This window comes from Raphanus sativus, chromosome 5 (assembly GCF_000801105.2).
Source record: "Raphanus sativus cultivar WK10039 chromosome 5, ASM80110v3, whole genome shotgun sequence".
Taxonomy (NCBI): Eukaryota; Viridiplantae; Streptophyta; class Magnoliopsida; order Brassicales; family Brassicaceae; genus Raphanus; species Raphanus sativus.
Genome location: NC_079515.1, coordinates 1,324,931 through 1,341,732, shown reverse-complemented (window position 1 = coordinate 1,341,732; position 16,802 = coordinate 1,324,931). Strand labels below are relative to the sequence as shown.

The following is a 16,802-nucleotide window of genomic DNA, read 5'->3' as shown; positions in this document are numbered from 1 at the left end:
TATGTGTGCGTATCTGTGAAGATAATAAGTGGCCTAGTCTTAGTATAATAAAGATTCTTGACTTCTTAGAAAATTAAAATTTACAAACGATGGTAGGGCCTAGACATGACTGGGATATCAACTTTTGTCGTCAACTTTTGGCCTTTTCATCCTAGAATGAGTCACCATTTGTTGACTTTTGTTTCCCCAGCTGTCTTAGTCTATTGAAATTCCATGAATCTTCCTGATGGTAATGAAAGACTTGATGGCGAGTTGTTATATATTCCTTCTATAAGTGGTTACTACGCTGATAATACATTTGAACAAATCTTTTTCTTTCATTCCGCAGATTGGTTTTTCTGAAATACATTTTCAGATCTGCTCGTCTGATGGCTCTTTCTGCTTTGTCTCGCCATTGTAAACACCATGTCTTTCCTAGCTTCCACGGGCCAGATGTCCGTAGAGGCTTTCTCAGCAACTTACTGAAGGAGTTCAAAGAGAAAGGAATCGATGTCTTCATAGACAATGGCATAGAGAGGAGCAAGTTGATTGGTCCCGAGCTCACAGAAGCTATAAGAGGATCGTTAATCGCAGTTGTCTTGATCTCGAGGAACTACGTTTCATCAACATGGTGTCTGAACGAGTTGGTGGAGATCATGAAGTGTTGGGAAGAAGATAAGCAGACCGTGGAGGTGGTTTTCTATGAAGTGGATCCATCTGACGTGAAAAAGCAGAAGGGAGACTTCGGAGCTGTCTTTGATAAAACTTGTGCAGAGAAATCACTGGATGAAGTTAAGAGTTGGAGAAAAGCTTTGAAGATTGTGGCTCAGATCGCTGGTTACCATAGAAGCAACTAGTAATTCTTTTCGATCTCCACTTGATTGATTGGTCCTAATCATTTTAACACATCTCAGTATATATCTGGTAAACAGTATAGCGAGGGACTGAGATAGGATCATTAATTATACTTTGCAGTGTTAAGTTAGTTTAGATCTGGGGAAAAGATTTATATGGGTCATTGTCATGTGAATTTTCATTATACTGTTGATATATTTTTGTAGTACATGTCAATATGTCATTTATTTCCTGATTATTTGATCATCTCTTTTTTTTCCAGTGATGATGATGCAGTCATGATTGAAACAATTGTTACCGATATTTCGAACAAGTTCAATGATTCTACAACATCAAATGATTCCAACAGCTTGGTTGGGATTGGAACTCATATCAGGGAGATAAGAGTCATTGTTGTCCCTAGAATCCGATGAAGTCCGGATGGTTGGTATCTGGGGTCCTGCTGGAATTGGTAAGACGACCATTGCAAGAGCTTTATATAGAGAGCTCTCTAGTAAGTTTACACATGCTGCTTTTATTGAAAGTATCAAAGGAAAGTTTGAGCAGAACTATCGAGACGAGCACGCGTTCATGTTGCATTTACAAGAACAACTGTTGTCTAAGACCTTTAATCAGAAAGATCTAAAAGTAGATCATCTGGGAGTGGCAAAAGCAAGGTTGAAGGACAAGAAAGTGCTTGTCGTTCTTGATGATGTGGATGACTTAAAGCAGCTAGAAGCCATGACTGACCAAACTTGCTGGTTTGGGCCTCAAAGTAGGATTATCATCACGACAGAGGATAAAAAGCTTTTGGTAGCACATGAGATCAACCGTATTTACCAAGTGAAATTTCCATCTACATCTGCAGCTCTTGAAATTCTCTGTCTGTCTGCTTTTCGTCAAAATTCACCGTCATTTGGGTTTGAGGACATGGCCATAGAAGTTGCACGGCTCGCCGGTCGTCTTCCTTTGGGTCTACGTGTTTTTGGCGCATATCTGCGAGGAATGTCTAGAGATCAATGGATACATGCATTGCCTAGACTTAGGACGAGTCTTGATGGGGAGATTGGGAAAGTATTAAGGTTCAGCTATGATGCTTTATGCGAGGAAGATCAAGAACTGTTTCTTCATATAGCATGTTTTTTCAAAGATGGGTGCATTAATGACGTGGTGGAGTGTCTTGCAGAGAGTCGTTTGAACGTCAACCACGGGCTCCAAGTGTTGTTCGATAAATGTTTCATATCTAAAGACGAATGGGGACGGTTGGTGGTGCATAATTTGCTGGAGAATTTGGCAAAAGAAATTGTTCGTAAACAGTCGGTTTCTGATCCTGGGAAACGTCAGTTCTTGGTGGATGCTCAGGACATTTGTGATGTACTCGAGGAAAATGCTATAAGTTTTTAGATGAACTGTATCCAGTCTTTTCCTGCTACTATTTTCTATCATTTATAACTAATTAAAGTTCTTTCAGGGCACTGAAACTATTAGAGGAATAGATTTTGACTTATCGGAGGTGGGGGGAGAAATAATTATTGACGAGCGAGCCTTTGAAGGGATGTCTAGGCTCCAGTTCTTAAGATTCCGTAAAAGGGGTTTGTATAACCACACCAAACTTCTCTTACCCCAGGATCTGAAGTTTAGAGCTAGTAAGCTTAAGTTTCTTGAATGGGACCAATTTCCGTTGACATGTTTTCCTCGTGAGTTTCAACCGCGGCGCCTTGTCAAACTTTTGATGGAGGGAAGCAGGCTTGTGAAACTGTGGGAAGGACCTGTTGTAAGGAGTTTTATGTGTGCTTTACAGTTGAATTAAGTTTTGTTTGCATTTCAAATGTATTAACGCAGTCTTGTCTTCTGGCTTAATTTATAATATGTGCAGCCGCTCCCGTGTCTGAATTTGATGGAGCTGTCTGGTTCCAACTACCTCAAAGAACTTCCGGATCTGTCTAATGTCACTAATCTAAAGGTACTGAATGCTTGTTATTGCTCAAGTCTGTCGGAGATCTCCTCTATTGGGAAGTCCACTAGTCTCCAGGAGTTGCATCTCGTAGATTGCCCAAAGTTGACCAAGATCCCCTCTTCCATTGGGAATGCCATTAATCTCGAGACGTTGAATGTCCAGATATGCGACCGTCTGGTTGAACTCCCATCCTCTATTTGGCGCCTCAAGAAGTTAAAGAAGCTGTTATTTGCAGGATGCTCAAAGCTCCGTTTGGGGCCACAGTTGAGAAGCTTTCGTGATATTTCCGGTATCATTACAGAATTAAGTATAGATGATACAGAGATAGAAGAGTTTCCTTCATCAATCATGGCTTTTCCGTGTCTTCGTAAACTCTTAATAAATGCCAAAAGCCTCAAGGTGTTTCCAGATGTTCCTGACACCATCGAAAGGATAAAATTGAACATCGCGAGAATAGAAGCAATTCCTCGATCCATTCACAATCTCTCACGTCTCACTTATCTGAGGATGCATCGCTGCAAGAAGCTAAAGGTCCTTCCAACCAACGTCAACCTGAAATCTCTCTCTCGACTTGATCTCAGTTCCTGTACACAATTGAGAACGTTTCCAGAGATATCTACAAGCATTAGAGATCTTGATCTGAGCAATACTGCTATAGAAGAAGTCCCTTCGTCCATATGGTCTTGGTCCCATCTTCTTGAATTGAAGTTGGAAGACTGCCACAGACTTCGGGTGATCCATAGTTTTCCTAACAACACCGAAGAGTTGGACTTGAGAAATACGGGAACAGATTTCTCGGGTGGTGATTCGGAGACTGTTCTGCCATTACGTATAAACCTCAACGGGTGCAAGATTCTCGAGTCATTGCCCTACATTCCGTATGTTGTATCACGCCTTGATGCATCTAACTGTATGTCGCTGGAGAGGATAGATGGTTTCTCTACCAATCCAGAGAGATGTCTCAGCTTTGCTAATTGTTCCAAGCTGAGCGAAGCAGCAAGAGAACTCATCAAGTTATCGGATTACAAGTTTGCGCTCATACCTGGTGGAGAACTGCCTGCGGACTTTGATCATCGAGCACGAGAAGGTTTACTAACTGTCAATTTGTATCAAAGCCCTCTTCCTTTATTCTTCAGATTTAAAGCTTGTCTTTTGCTGCATCATGGAGAGGATGACGATGAAAGTGAGGATTATGAGGACGTGGATGCCAGTGAGGATTATGAGGACGAGGATGCCAGTGAGGATTCTGAGGACGAGGATGCCAGTGAGGATTATGAGGACGAGGATGCCAGTGAGGATTGTGGGTACGAGGATGCCAGTGAGGATTGTGGGTACGATGAATGGATGAGTTCCAAGAGTATTTGCTGTGACATCTGGTACGTTCAGAATGGAGTCGATGTCGAACATGGATCATGCGAGTACCCTTTACCAATAATACTTGGATCTACAGAGCATCTGTGTTTCTTGGAATCTTCCATATCACTAAACCTTCCTGAAACAGATATGAATTTCAGCGAGCTTCGTTTTGAGTTCAAGATCTATGGTAAGGATGTAAAAGACTTTGTTGTACAACTCTCGGAAGACCCTGATGTTGATGGTGAGCATGGATGCTGTGAAGATACTCACAATGAAGCTGAGTACAAAGCAACTGCAGACATCAAGATAGGAAAATTTACATGCAGGAACAATCCGACGAAGAAACAATTTAAAGTGTAAGCATTCTGGAAAGAAGCAACTTATGGATTTAATGATAATAATTGGGATAACAGCACGGTTTCAACACTGCCACATGAGTTTGAGCTTTATCGTTTTCTCCTACAGTAACTAATATTAATTTGGTTTCTGACAATGTGTGTGCTATAATTGCTTCAGGTTTCTGTAAGTCAATGGTCGAAGAGCACAGAGAGCATAACAGAGTTGGGTGCATGCGTCCTTGTCGAATGTGTGATCTATCAGTTTGTTTGTATAGAGTTCCTAGCCACCGATCTATTATTGATCATGATGGTCTTCCCAGACAACGCTCATCAAATCAGGTTAATACTAAACTATAGTCGAGTTTGTTGCTTTCAGTTTTCGTACCTTTTGGTCTTACTGCAAAACACTCTTTCGTAGATTTTTTCTTTATATCCTTTTTTTTTGTAATTGAATATCATTGGAGAATAATAGATTTGTGTAGTAATTCATGGTGTATATAGTGCACAACATTTTCAGCTGGGTGTGAATTTAGTTTTGTGAAAACTTGTATGAATTGCCATTGAATTAAAACTGATCGGATTGCGGTAAATGTTGATTTTGATAGTCGCATCTCCTCTTTAAGTTCCTGTCTCTCGCTTGAAGAAAAACCAAAATAACATCTTCGGAGATTGTTCAGTCATATGACTTTTGCAACTTCAATTATGAGGCATTGTTCTCTTTGCCGTGAAACCGCATTTCTGTGAAGTTAGATTTTGATGGAGACTTCTGATTTGATTATTTGCTTCCATGTAATTTTCTTGTCTTTTTCCTTTCTGCTTCCTTCTTGTAATTGACTAACGACAATATGGATTTCTGGTTATTACTTCTTAATTTTTTTTTGTTTTTTTTTTCTGCAAAAAGAGCTTTTCTTTTATTATCCATTGAAGAAATTTGTAGTCTTACATAAACTAAGATGAATGGAAATCATATGGAGCCAAGTTATGTTAAAAGACATTTTGGCTTTCTCATCCTACAATAAAGTCATCATTTATGGACTTTGTTTCCCCAGTTGTCTTTTTCTACAGTTCCTTCCATGCATTTTCCTGATTGTAATGAAAGACTTTGATGGAGTTCACAATTTACTTCTATAAATGGGTTACTATGTTGATAATACATTTGTGTCCATAAAATTCTTTTGTTTTCCATACCGCAGATTGGTTTTTCTGATAGACATACTTCATCTCTGCTCGTCTGATGGTTCTTTCTGCTTTGTCTCGCACTTGTAAACACGATGTCTTTCCTAGCTTCCACGGGAAAGATGTCCGTAGAGGTTTTCTCAGTTGTTTACTGAAGGAGTTCAAAGAGAAAGCAATCGACGTCTTCATAGACAATGACATAGAGAGGAGCAAATTGATTGGTTCCGAGCTCAAAGAAGCTATAAGAGGATCCGTAATTGCAATTGTCTTGATCTCGAGGAACTACGCTTCATCAACGTGGTGTCTGAACGAGTTGGTGGAGATCATGAGGTGTAGGGATGAACATAAGCAGACGGTGGGGGTGATTTTCTATGAAGTGGATCCATCTGACGTGAAAAAGCAGAAGGGAGACTTCGGAGCTGTCTTTGATAAAACTTGCGTAGAGAAATCAACCGAGGAAGTTGAGAGATGGAGACAAGCTTTGCAGATTGTGGCTCAACTCGCTGGTTACGATACAAGTTACTAGTAAGTCATTTTGATTTCCACTCGATTGATTGGTCTTTAACTTTCTAACACATCTCAGTGTATAGATAGGAATCCTATCATAGGATCATCAGTTTTTACTTGCAAGTTAAGTTTGTTTAGATCTTGAGAAGATGATAGACATTGGGCATTATCATGTGAATTTTCATTGTTCTGTTGATATATTTTTGATGGTCATGTCATTTATTTCCTGACTATTTGACAGATGTATTCATCTTTTTCTCTTTTAGTGATGATGATGCAGCCATGATTGAAAAAATTGTTACCGATGTATCGAACAAGTTAAATGGTTCTACAACATCAAATGATTCCGACAGCTTAGTTGGGATTGAAACTCATATCAGGAAAATGGAGTCATTGTTGTCCTTAAAATCCGATGAAGTCCGGATGGTTGGTATCTGGGGTCCTGCTGGAATCGGTAAGACGACCATCGCCAGAGCTTTATATGGAGAGCTCTCTAGTAAGTTTGCACATGCTGCTTTTATTGAAAGTATCAAAGGAAAGTTTGAGCAAAACTATCGAGACGCGCACGCCTTCAAGTTACATTTACAAGAACAACTTTTGTGTAAGACCTTAAATCTGAAAGATCTAAAAGTAGATCATCTGGGAGTGGCAAAAGCAAGACTGGAGAACAAGAAAGTGCTTGTCGTTCTTGATGATGTGGAGGAGTTAAAGCAGCTAGAAGCCATGACTGACCAAACTTGCTGGTTTGGGCTTCAAAGTAGGATTATCATCACGACAGAGGATAAAAAGCTTTTGGTAGGACATGGGATCAACCATATCTACCAAGTGAAATTTCCATCTAAATCTGACGCTCTTAAAATTCTCTGTCTGTCTGCTTTTCGTCAGAAGTCGCCGTCATCTGGGTTTGAGGACATGGCTGTAGAAGTTACACGGCTCGCCGGTAATCTTCCTTTGGGTCTAAGTGTTTTTGGCGCATATCTGCGAGGAATGTCCAAAGATCAGTGGATAAATGCATTGCCTCGACTTAGGACGAGTCTTGATGGAAAGATTGAGAAAGTATTAAGGTTCAGCTATGATGCTTTATGCGAGGAAGATCAAGAATTGTTTCTTCATATAGCATGTTTTTTCAAAGGTGGGGGCGTTAGCCACGTGGTGGAGTGTCTTGCGGAAAGTCGTTTGAACGTCAACCACGGGCTCCAAGTGTTATTCGAAAAATGTTTCATATCTATACACGAATGGGGATGGTTGGTGGTGCATAATTTGCTTGAGCAATTGGCTAAAGATATTGTTCGTAAACAGTCGGTTTCTAATCCTGGGAAGCGTCAGTTCTTGGTGGATGCTCGGGATATTTGTAATGTGCTCGAGGAAAATGCTGTAAGTTTTGATATAAACTGTGTCCAGTCTTTTCTTGCTTTTATTTTCTCGATCATTTGTAACTAATTTAAGTTTTTTAAGGGCACTGAAACTATTCTGGGAATAGATTTTGACTTATCGGAGGTCAGGGAAGACTTAATTATTGGCGAGCGAGCCTTTGAAGGGATGTCTAGGCTCCAGTTCTTAAGATTCCAGAAACGTGGTTTGTATAACAACACCAAAATTCTCCTACCCCAGGGTCTGAAGTTTAGAGCTAGTAAACTTAGATTTCTTGAATGGGATCAGTTTCCGCTGACATGTTTTCCTCGTGAGTTTCAACCGACGTCTTGTCAAACTTATGATGGAGGACAGCAAGCTTGAAAAGCTGTGGGAAGGACCTATAGTAAGTAGTTTTATGTGTGCTCTACAGTTGAATTAAGTTCTTTACATTTCAATGTTTTAACGTGGTTTTGTCTTCTGTCTTTTTCCAATTATTGCAGCCGCTCCCTTGTATGAAGGTCATAGAGCTGACTTATTCGAAATACCTCAAAGAACTTCCGGATCTGTCTAACGCCACTAATCTCAGGAAAATGATAGCTGGTTTTTGCTCAAGTCTGTCGGATATCTACTCCATTGGGAAGTCCACTAGTCTCCAAGAATTGCATCTCGCTGGTTGCTCCAAGTTGATTATCATTCCCTATTCCATTGGTAGTGCCATTAATCTCGAGGTGTTGAATGTACAAATATGCCAGGGCCTGGTTCAACTCCCCTCCTCTATTTGGAGCCTCAAGAAGTTAAAGAGGCTGTTAATTGGAGGATCCGAAAAACTGAACCATTTGGGGAGACAGTTGAGAAGCTGTCCTGATATTTCTGGAAACATAACAGAATTCGATATGAGTAATACAGCGATAGAAGAGTTTCCTTCATCAATCACGGCATTTTTGTGTCTTCGTAAACTCTCAACAATGTTTGCCGAAAGCCTCAAGGTGTTTCCAGATGTTCCTGACACCATCGAAGTGTTACAATTGCACAATGCGGGAATAGAAGAAATTCCTCCATCGATTCGTAATCTCACACGTCTCACTGAACTAAGCATGCCTCGCTGCAAGAAGCTAAAGGTCCTTCCAACCAACGTCAACCTGCAATCTCTCTCTTCACTTAATCTCAGTTTCTGCACACAGTTGGGAACGTTTCCGGAGATATCTACAAGCATTAGATATCTTAATATGAGAGATACTGCTATAGAAGAAGTCCCTTCATCCATATGGTCTTGGTCCCATCTTCTTGAATTGAACTTGGAAGATTGCCGCAGCCTTCGGGTGTTCCACAGTTTTCCTGACAACATCGATGAGTTGGACTTGGACTCGAGCAATACGGGCACAGATATCTCAGATGGTAGTTCGGAGACTGATCTACCCTTACGTATCAACCTCAAAGGGTGCAAGAGTCTTGTGTCATTGCCCCACATTCCGCGTTTCGTCTCACTCCTCGATGCATCTAACTGTGAGTCGCTGAAGATAATAGATGGATTATCTAACAATCCAGAGGGATGTCTCAGCTTTGCTAATTGTTTGCTGAACGAAACAGCGAGAGAACTCATCAAGGTAGTGGATTGCAAGTTTGCGCTCTTACCTGGTGGAGAACTGCCTGCAGACTTTGATCACCGAGCAAGGGAGGGTTTACTGACTGTCAATTTGTATCAGATCCCTCTTCCTTTATTCTTCAGATTTAAAGCTTGCCTTCTGCTGCTTAATGGCGGCTATATAGAGGACAAGGATGCTAGTAAGAATGATAAGGACGATGAATGGATGGGTGGCAAGAGGCTTTCCTGTGATATCTGGTGCGTTCAGAATGGCGTCGATGTTGGACATGGATCCTGCAAGTACCAGCTACCAGCAGTACTTGGGTCTAAGGAGCATCTGTATTTCTTGAAATCTTCCATTTCAGTAAACCTTCCTGAAACAGATGTGAATGGCAGCGAGCTTCATTTTGAGTTCAGGATCACGGGTAAATACTGGGATTTAAAAGACTTCGCTGTAAACCTCTTGGAAGATACTCACAACGAAGCTGAATGCAAAGAAATTGCAGACATCAGGATAGAGAAAATTTATATGCAGGAACAATGTGAAGAAGAAACAGTTTAAGAGGTAAGCTTTCTCGAAAGAAGCAACTTATTGATTTTTTTTTGGGGTCAAAGCAACTTATTGATTTAATGACAATATTTGGGATAACAGCACGGTTTCAACACTCCCACATGAGTTTGAGCTTTATCGTTTTCTCCTGCAGTAACTAATATTAATTTGGTTTCTGACAATGTTTGTGACAATAACCAAATCAGGTTTCGGTACGTCATGGATGAAGAGTAGAGGGAGTGCAGAAAAGAGTTAGGGTGCTTGTGTCCTTGTAGCCTGTCTTTGCGTATATGTACATGTCTTTTGATCTGTGGCATTAGCATCTACATATCAGTGAGCTGGTTTGGCTCTCTTGGACTACAACAATCAGTCATCATAATCTGCGTACCTCTCTAATCAAGTCTTAAGAGGGTACATTATGTTTCCTGAAACTGGGATTTGATGATTTTGTGTGTTTCGAATATGTGATATATCAGTTGTTTGTTTCTATTTTGAAGCATCTACTTTAAATAACATTGGATAAACTGGAGCATTATTCAATTGGGAACAAGTATGTAAGATGGCAGCACTTGTCTGATCCAAAATCATATTTCTTAAGAGTGTGTTGTTGTGTACATGTCCCTGAGAATATGGGCCTGACGTAAAGATTAATGGGCTTAATAATATTGGTAGAGAAGATTGGTTAAATAGATGTTATAGCATTGTTCTGTAGTAAATAGATGTTAGTGCACAAGACAAGTGAACAATTTGTTCACTTGCCCATTGATCCGAACTCGTTATTTTTTGTAGCTATTTGTCCCTAAGAATATGGGCCTGGCGTAAAGATAAATGGGCCTAATTAAATGTACAAGAGGAAACGTCTCGTCTTTGCATCAAAATCTCCTTTCGCCTGTTAACTTCGTCGTCGCCGGATGGATCAACCGCCGTCGTTTCCTCACTACCGAAACCCTAAACCCAATTTCTTCCACCATCATCCTCCTCTAAACTCTCCCAGTTTCTTCCAGCGACCTCCTCCTCCTCTGCAAACTCCCAACACTTACTCCACCATAGCCCCATCTCCGTCAGCGATCCGCGACCTCTCCGGCACACTCTACTCTCTACAGTCTGTTATCAGAATGTCAACGCACCTTAGATTCACCCTCGCGAAATCTATCTCTAGAACACTCTTCTCCTCCTCCTCTCCACAAGGACTGTTTTGTTCGGTGCCCTTTTGATCACAATCACCTCATGCCACCGGAAGCTCTCTTCCTCCATTCACTTCGCTGCCCAAACACTCGAGATCTCACTCACCTCTTGGGATCGTTCAGTAGCTACCGAAACACCCTCGAGTTGCCGATTGAACCAGAGCTGAACAACGGCGACCTCTGTTTCTCCTTAGGTGACGTCATAGATTTCGGGAACAACTTCTTCTGCAACGATTGCCCAGGAGCTGTTAACTTCTCTGAGCTCGATGGTAAAACGCGACGTTTTACACTTCCTAGTGTTCTTCTAACTGTGGAATATGCAGCGAGTTTGAAGGTTCTTCTATATTGGTGTTATGACAGCTAAAGCTGATGAAGAACGGAAGGGACGTCCTAGTTACCGACCTATTATTGATCATGATGGTCTTCCCCGACAACGCTTGTCAAATCAGGTTAATACTTAACTATAATTGAGTTTGTTTCTTTCAAATTTTCGTACTTTTTCGTCTTACTGCAAAACACTCTTTCGTAGTTTTTTTCCTTTATATTATTTTTTTTTGTTTGTAATTGAATATCATTGGAGGATAACAGATTTGTGTAGTGTTTCATGGTGTATATAGTGCACAAGATTGAGAAAACTTGTATGTATTGCCATGACTAAAACTGATTGGATTGCTGTAAATGTTGATTTTGTTAGTCACATGTCCTCTTTAAGGTCCTATCTCTCTCTTGAAGAAAAAATCAAAGTAGCATTCTTCGGAGATCGTTCAGTCATGACTTTCGCAACTTCTGTTATGAGGTATTGATCTCTTTGCCATGAAACTGCGTATCTTTGAAGTTATATTTTGATGGAGACTTTGATTTGATTACTTGCCTAGCTGCTTCCTTCTTGAAATAGAGTAACTACAATACGGATTTCGAGTTATTGTTATTTCTTCTGAACATTATATGTTTGAATTGAAGTCATCGACCCATATTTTACTCAACTTGAGAGTTAAATGACAAATTTTATTGAAACTACGTGTATGTGTGTCAGTAAAGAAAGTGAAAGATGTTGACTTCTTTAGAAACTTACAAACGATGGTGGAGTACTAGACTGGGAGTTTTCTTCAGTCAAAAATTTGAACTTCTCATCCTACAATAAGTAGCATCACGGACTTTGTTTCCCCAGTTGTCTTAGTCTACAGCTTCTTCCACGAATCTTCCTGATGGTAATGAAAGACTTGGATGGACTTCTCAATTTCTCATGCTTTCCTTCTATAAATGCTTACTACGCTGATAATACATTTGTTGTGTCCATACAAATCTTTTTCTTTTTCATTCCGCAAATTGGTTTTTTGTGACGTACCTTTTTCATCTCTGCTCTTCTGATGGTTCTTTCTGCTTTGCCTCGCCGTTGTGAACACCATATCTTTCCTAGCTTCCACGGGAAAGATGTGCGTAGAGGCTTTCTCAGCTGCTTACTGAAGGAGTTCAAAGAGAAAGGAATCGATGTCTTCATAGACAATGACATTGAGAGGAGCAAGTTGATTGGTCCCAAGCTTACAGAAGCTATAAGAGGATCGTTAATTGCAGTTGTCTTGATCTCGAGGAACTACGCTTCATCAACATGGTGTCTGAACGAGTTGGTGGAGATTATGAAGTGCAGAGATGAAGATGAGCAGATGGTGGAGGTGATTTTCTATGAAGTGGATCCATCTGACGTGAAAAAGCAGAAGGGAGACTTCGGACATGGCTTTAAGAAAACTTGTGCAGAGAAATTAACGGATGAAGTTGAGAGATGGAGAAAAGCTTTGCAGAACGTGGCTCAACTCGCTGGTTACCATACAACTAACTTGTAAGTCCTTTCGATTTCCACTTGATAGATTGGTCCTAGTCTTCTTAACACATCTGAGTGTATATCTGGTAAACATTATAGCGAGGGAGTGAGATAGGATCATTAAGTATACTTTGTGAGTTAAGTTTGTTTAGATCTGGAGAAGATGATGGAAATGGGGCATTATCACGTGAATTTTCATTACACTGTTGATATATTTTTGATGTATGCGTCATTTATTTCCTGACTGTATTAATTTTTTTCTCTCTTTTAGTGATGATGATGCGGCCATGATTGAAACAATTGTTACCGATGTTTCCAACAAGTTCAATGATTCTACAACATCAAATGATTCCGACAGCTTAGTTGGGATTGGAACCCATATCAGGGAGATATCATCATTGTTGTCCTTAGAATCCGATGAAGTCCGGATGGTTGGCATCTGGGGTCCTTCTGGAATTGGTAAGACGACTATCGCCAGAGCTTTATTTAGAGAGCTCTCTAGTAAGTTTACACATACTGCTTTTATTGAGAGTATCAAAGGAAAGTTTGAGCAAAACTATCGAGACGAGCACACGTTCATGTTGCATTTACAAGAACAACTTTTGTCTAAGACCTTAAATCAGAAAGATCTGAAAATAGGTCATCTGGGTGTGGCAAAAGCAAGACTGAAGGACAAGAAGGTGCTTGTCGTTCTTGATGATGTGGATGAGTTAAAGCAGCTAGAAGCCATGACTGACCAAACTTGCTGGTTTGGGCCTCAAAGTAGGATTATCATCACGACAAAGGATAAAAAGCTTTTGGTAGCACATGAGATCAACCATATTTACCATGTGGGTTTTCCATCTACATCTGAAGCTCTTGAAATTCTCTGCCTGTCTGCTTTTCGTCATAAGTCACCGTCACTTGGGTTTGGGGACATGGCAATAGAAGTTACATGGCTCGCCGGTCATCTTCCTTTGGGTCTACGTGTTTTTGGCGCATATCTGCGAGGAATGTCTAGAGATCAATGGATACATGCATTGCCTAGACTTAGGACGAGTCTTGATGGGGAGATTGGGAAAGTATTAAGGTTCAGCTATGATTCTTTATGCGAGGAAGATCAAGAATTGTTTCTTCATATAGCATGTTTTTTCAAAGATGGGTGCATTAATGACGTGGTGGAGTGTCTTGCGGAAAGTCGTTTGAACGTCAACCACGGGCTCCAAGTGTTGTTGGATAAATGTTTCATATCTAAAGACGAACAGGGATGGTTGGTGGTTCATAATTTGCTTGAGCAATTGGCTAAGGAAATTGTTCGTAAACAGTCTGTTTCTGATCCTGGGAAACGTCAGTTCTTGGTGGATGCTCAGGACATTTGTGATGTACTCGAGGAAAATGCTGTAAGTTTTGAGATAAACTGTATCCAGTGTTTTCGTGCTACTAGTTTCGATCATTTGTAGCTAATTAAAGTTCTTTCAGGGCACTGAAACTATTAGAGGAATAGATTTTGACTTATCGGAGGACAGGGGAGAATTAATCATTGACGAGCGAGCCTTTGAAGGGATGTCTAGGCTCCAATTCTTAAGATTCAAGAAACGGGGTTTGTATAGCAACACCAAACTTCTCCTGCCCCAGGGTCTGAAATTCAGAGCTAGTAAACTTATATTTCTTCAATGGGATCAGTTTCCGCTGACATGTTTTCCTCGTGAGTTTCAACCGCGACGTCTTGTCAAACTTATGATGGAGGAAAGCAGGCTTGAGAAGCTGTGGGAAGTACCTATTGTGAGTAGTTTTTATGTGATTTTACCATTTAATTTATTTGCTTTTCATTGTATAAACGCAGTTCTGGCTTTATTTATACTATGTGCAGCCTCTCCCATGTCTGAAGTTGATAGAGCTGTCTAGTTCCGACTACCTCAAAGAACTTCCGGATCTGTCTAATGCCACTAATCTCAAGGTACTGAGTGCTGGTTTTTGCTCAAGTCTGTCGGAGATCTCTTCTATTGGGAAGTCCACTAGTCTGGAGGAGTTGCATCTCGCTGGTTGCTTTGAGTTGATTGAGATCCCCTCTTCAATTGGGAATGCTATTAATCTCAATACGTTGAATGTCCAGGTGTGCCAGGGTCTGGTTGAACTCCCCTCCTCTATTTGGAGCCTTAAGAAGTTAAAGAAACTGTTAATTGCAGGATGCCCAAAGCTAAACCATTTGGGGTCACAGTTGAGAAGCTTTCCTGATATTTCCGGAAACATTACAGAATTTGATATGAGTAACACAGCGATAGGAGAATTTCCTTCATCAATCATGACTTTTTCGTGTCTTCGTAAACTCTCAGCAATGTGTGCCGATTGCCTCAGGGTGTTTCCAGATGTTCCTGACACCATCGAAGTGTTACTATTGCTCAATACGGAAATAGAAGAAATTCCTTCATCGATTCAGAATCTCTCACGTCTCACTCAACTAAGCATGCCTCGCTGCAAGAAGCTAAAGGTACTTCCAACCAACGTCAACCTGCAATCTCTCTCTTCACTTGATCTCAGTTCCTGCACACAATTGAGAACGTTTCCAGAGATATCTACAAGCATTAGATATCTGAATCTGAGCGATACTGCTATAGAAGAAGTCCCTTCATCCATATGGTCTTGGTCTCATCTTCTTGAATTGAACTTGGAAGATTGCCGCAGCCTTCGGGTGTTCCATAGTTTTCGTGACAACATCGAAGAGTTGGACTCGGACTTGAGCGATACGGGAACAGATTTCTCAGGTGGTGATATGGAGACTGTTCTACCCTTACGTATAAACCTCAAAGGGTGCAAGAATCTCGTGTCATTGCCCCACATTCCGTATTTTGTCTCAGCCCTTGATGCATCTAACTGTGATTCGCTGGAGAGAATAGATGGCTTAGTTAGCAATCCGGAGAGATGTCTCAGCTTTGCTAATTGTTTCAAGCTGAGTGAAGCAGCGAAAGAACTTATCGAGGTATCAGATTGCAAGTTTGCGCTGTTACCTGGTGGAGAACTGCCTGCAGACTTTGATCACCGATCAAGAGAGGGTTTACTAACTGTCAGTTTGTGTCAGAGCCCTCTTCCTTTATTCGTCAGATTTAAAGCTTGCATTTTGCTGCTACATGGCCACTATATAAAGGACAATGATGCCATTTGGTATGATAAGGACGAGGAATGGATGGGTGCCAATAGGCTTTTCTGTGACATATTGTACGTTCAGAATGGCGTCTATGTTGGACATGGATCATGCAGGTACCAGCTACCCGCAATACTTGGATCTAAGGAGCATCTGTATTTCTTGGAATCTTCCATTTCATTAAACCTTCCTGAAACAGATGTGAATTTCAGCGAGCTTCGTTTGGAGTTCAATATCGCTGGTACATACTGGGATGTAAAAGACTTTGCTGTACAGCTCTGGGAAGACCCTGATGTTGATGATAACCACGGATACTGTGAAGATACTCACAACGAAGCTGAGTACAAAGAAACTGCAGACATCAAGATAGAGAAAATTTATATGGAGGAGCAATGTGAAAAAGAAACAATTTAAGAGGTAAGCTTTCTCGAAAGAAGCAATTTATGGATTTGATGATAATAATTGGGATAACAGCACGGTTTCAGCAAACCCCACATGAGTTTTAGCTTCATTGTTTTATCTTTCAGTAACTAATATTAATTTGGATTCTAAACAATGTTTGTGCTATAATCAATTCAGGTTTCTGTAATTCAATGGTTGAATAGTACAGAGAGCAGAGTTGGGTGCTTGTGTCCTTGTAGCGTATCTTCGGCGTATAGGTACATGTCTTTTGATCAGTGGCATTAGCATCTACCTATCAGCGAGCTGGTCTGGCTCTCTTGGACTACAACAATCAGTCACCAAGATCTGCGTACCTCTCTAATCAAGAGGGCATGTTCCTGAAACTGAGATTTGATGATTTTGTTTTTCGAATTATGTGATATATCAGTTGTTTGTTTCTATTTTCAAGCATCTACTTTAAACAACATTGGTTAAATTGACATGTTATAGCATTGTTCACTTGGAACAAGAATGTAGGATGGCTGCACTTGTCTGATCTGGATTCATATTTCTTGCGAGTTTCTTGTACATTGATCCGAAAATATTCTTTTTATGTTCCTAAGAATATGGGCCTGGCCTAATTAAATGGGCCTAATTAAATGGGCTCAACA

The 16,802-nt window shown here is 40.6% G+C and overlaps 4 protein-coding genes across 8 annotated transcripts; all 4 read left to right on the top strand.

Moving 5' to 3' along the window:
* Positions 1–302: 302 nt before the first annotated feature.
* Positions 303–5,349, top strand: LOC108859050 (disease resistance protein TAO1-like; the record flags this gene model as incomplete). Its single annotated transcript, XM_057010716.1, is given in 7 exon segments — positions 303–835; positions 1,097–1,217; positions 1,219–2,204; positions 2,284–2,587; positions 2,690–4,482; positions 4,643–4,803; positions 5,070–5,349. Coding segments are annotated over 6 exon segments (3,747 nt in total), but the record flags the coding sequence as incomplete, so codon positions are not given.
* A 349-nt stretch (positions 5,350–5,698) lies between these two features.
* LOC108857890 (probable disease resistance protein RPP1) lies at positions 5,699–7,660 on the top strand. Its single transcript, XM_018631902.2, has 3 exons — positions 5,699–6,165; positions 6,414–7,521; positions 7,628–7,660. The coding sequence occupies exons 1-3, from the start codon at positions 5,699–5,701 to the stop codon at positions 7,658–7,660; spliced, it is 1,608 nt and encodes a 535-aa protein (XP_018487404.2).
* LOC108859055 (disease resistance-like protein DSC2) lies at positions 7,656–10,229 on the top strand. The gene is made up of 3 exons (XM_018632903.2): positions 7,656–7,903; positions 8,001–9,647; positions 9,839–10,229. The coding sequence occupies exons 1-2, from the start codon at positions 7,859–7,861 to the stop codon at positions 9,642–9,644; spliced, it is 1,689 nt and encodes a 562-aa protein (XP_018488405.1). The 5' UTR covers positions 7,656–7,858; the 3' UTR covers positions 9,645–9,647; positions 9,839–10,229.
* Positions 10,230–10,482: 253 nt separating this feature from the next.
* LOC108859051 (disease resistance-like protein DSC2) lies at positions 10,483–16,709 on the top strand. Of its 5 annotated transcripts, XR_008946133.1 has the most exons (9): positions 10,483–11,085; positions 11,177–11,265; positions 11,511–11,612; positions 12,234–12,650; positions 12,904–14,011; positions 14,091–14,393; positions 14,482–15,866; positions 15,950–16,167; positions 16,330–16,709. XR_008946133.1 is itself a non-coding variant. In XM_018632899.2 (8 exons), the coding sequence occupies exons 1-7, from the start codon at positions 11,083–11,085 to the stop codon at positions 16,162–16,164; spliced, it is 3,687 nt and encodes a 1,228-aa protein (XP_018488401.2). In that variant the 5' UTR covers positions 10,486–11,082; the 3' UTR covers positions 16,165–16,167; positions 16,330–16,709. The 5 variants fall into 5 exon arrangements, 4 of the variants coding, with proteins under 4 accessions (XP_018488401.2, XP_018488402.2, XP_056866681.1 ...); XM_018632899.2 differs by having other exon boundaries at positions 10,486–11,085; positions 11,529–11,612; positions 14,482–16,167; XM_018632900.2 differs by having other exon boundaries at positions 10,486–11,085; positions 14,482–16,167.
* Positions 16,710–16,802: the final 93 nt, after the last annotated feature.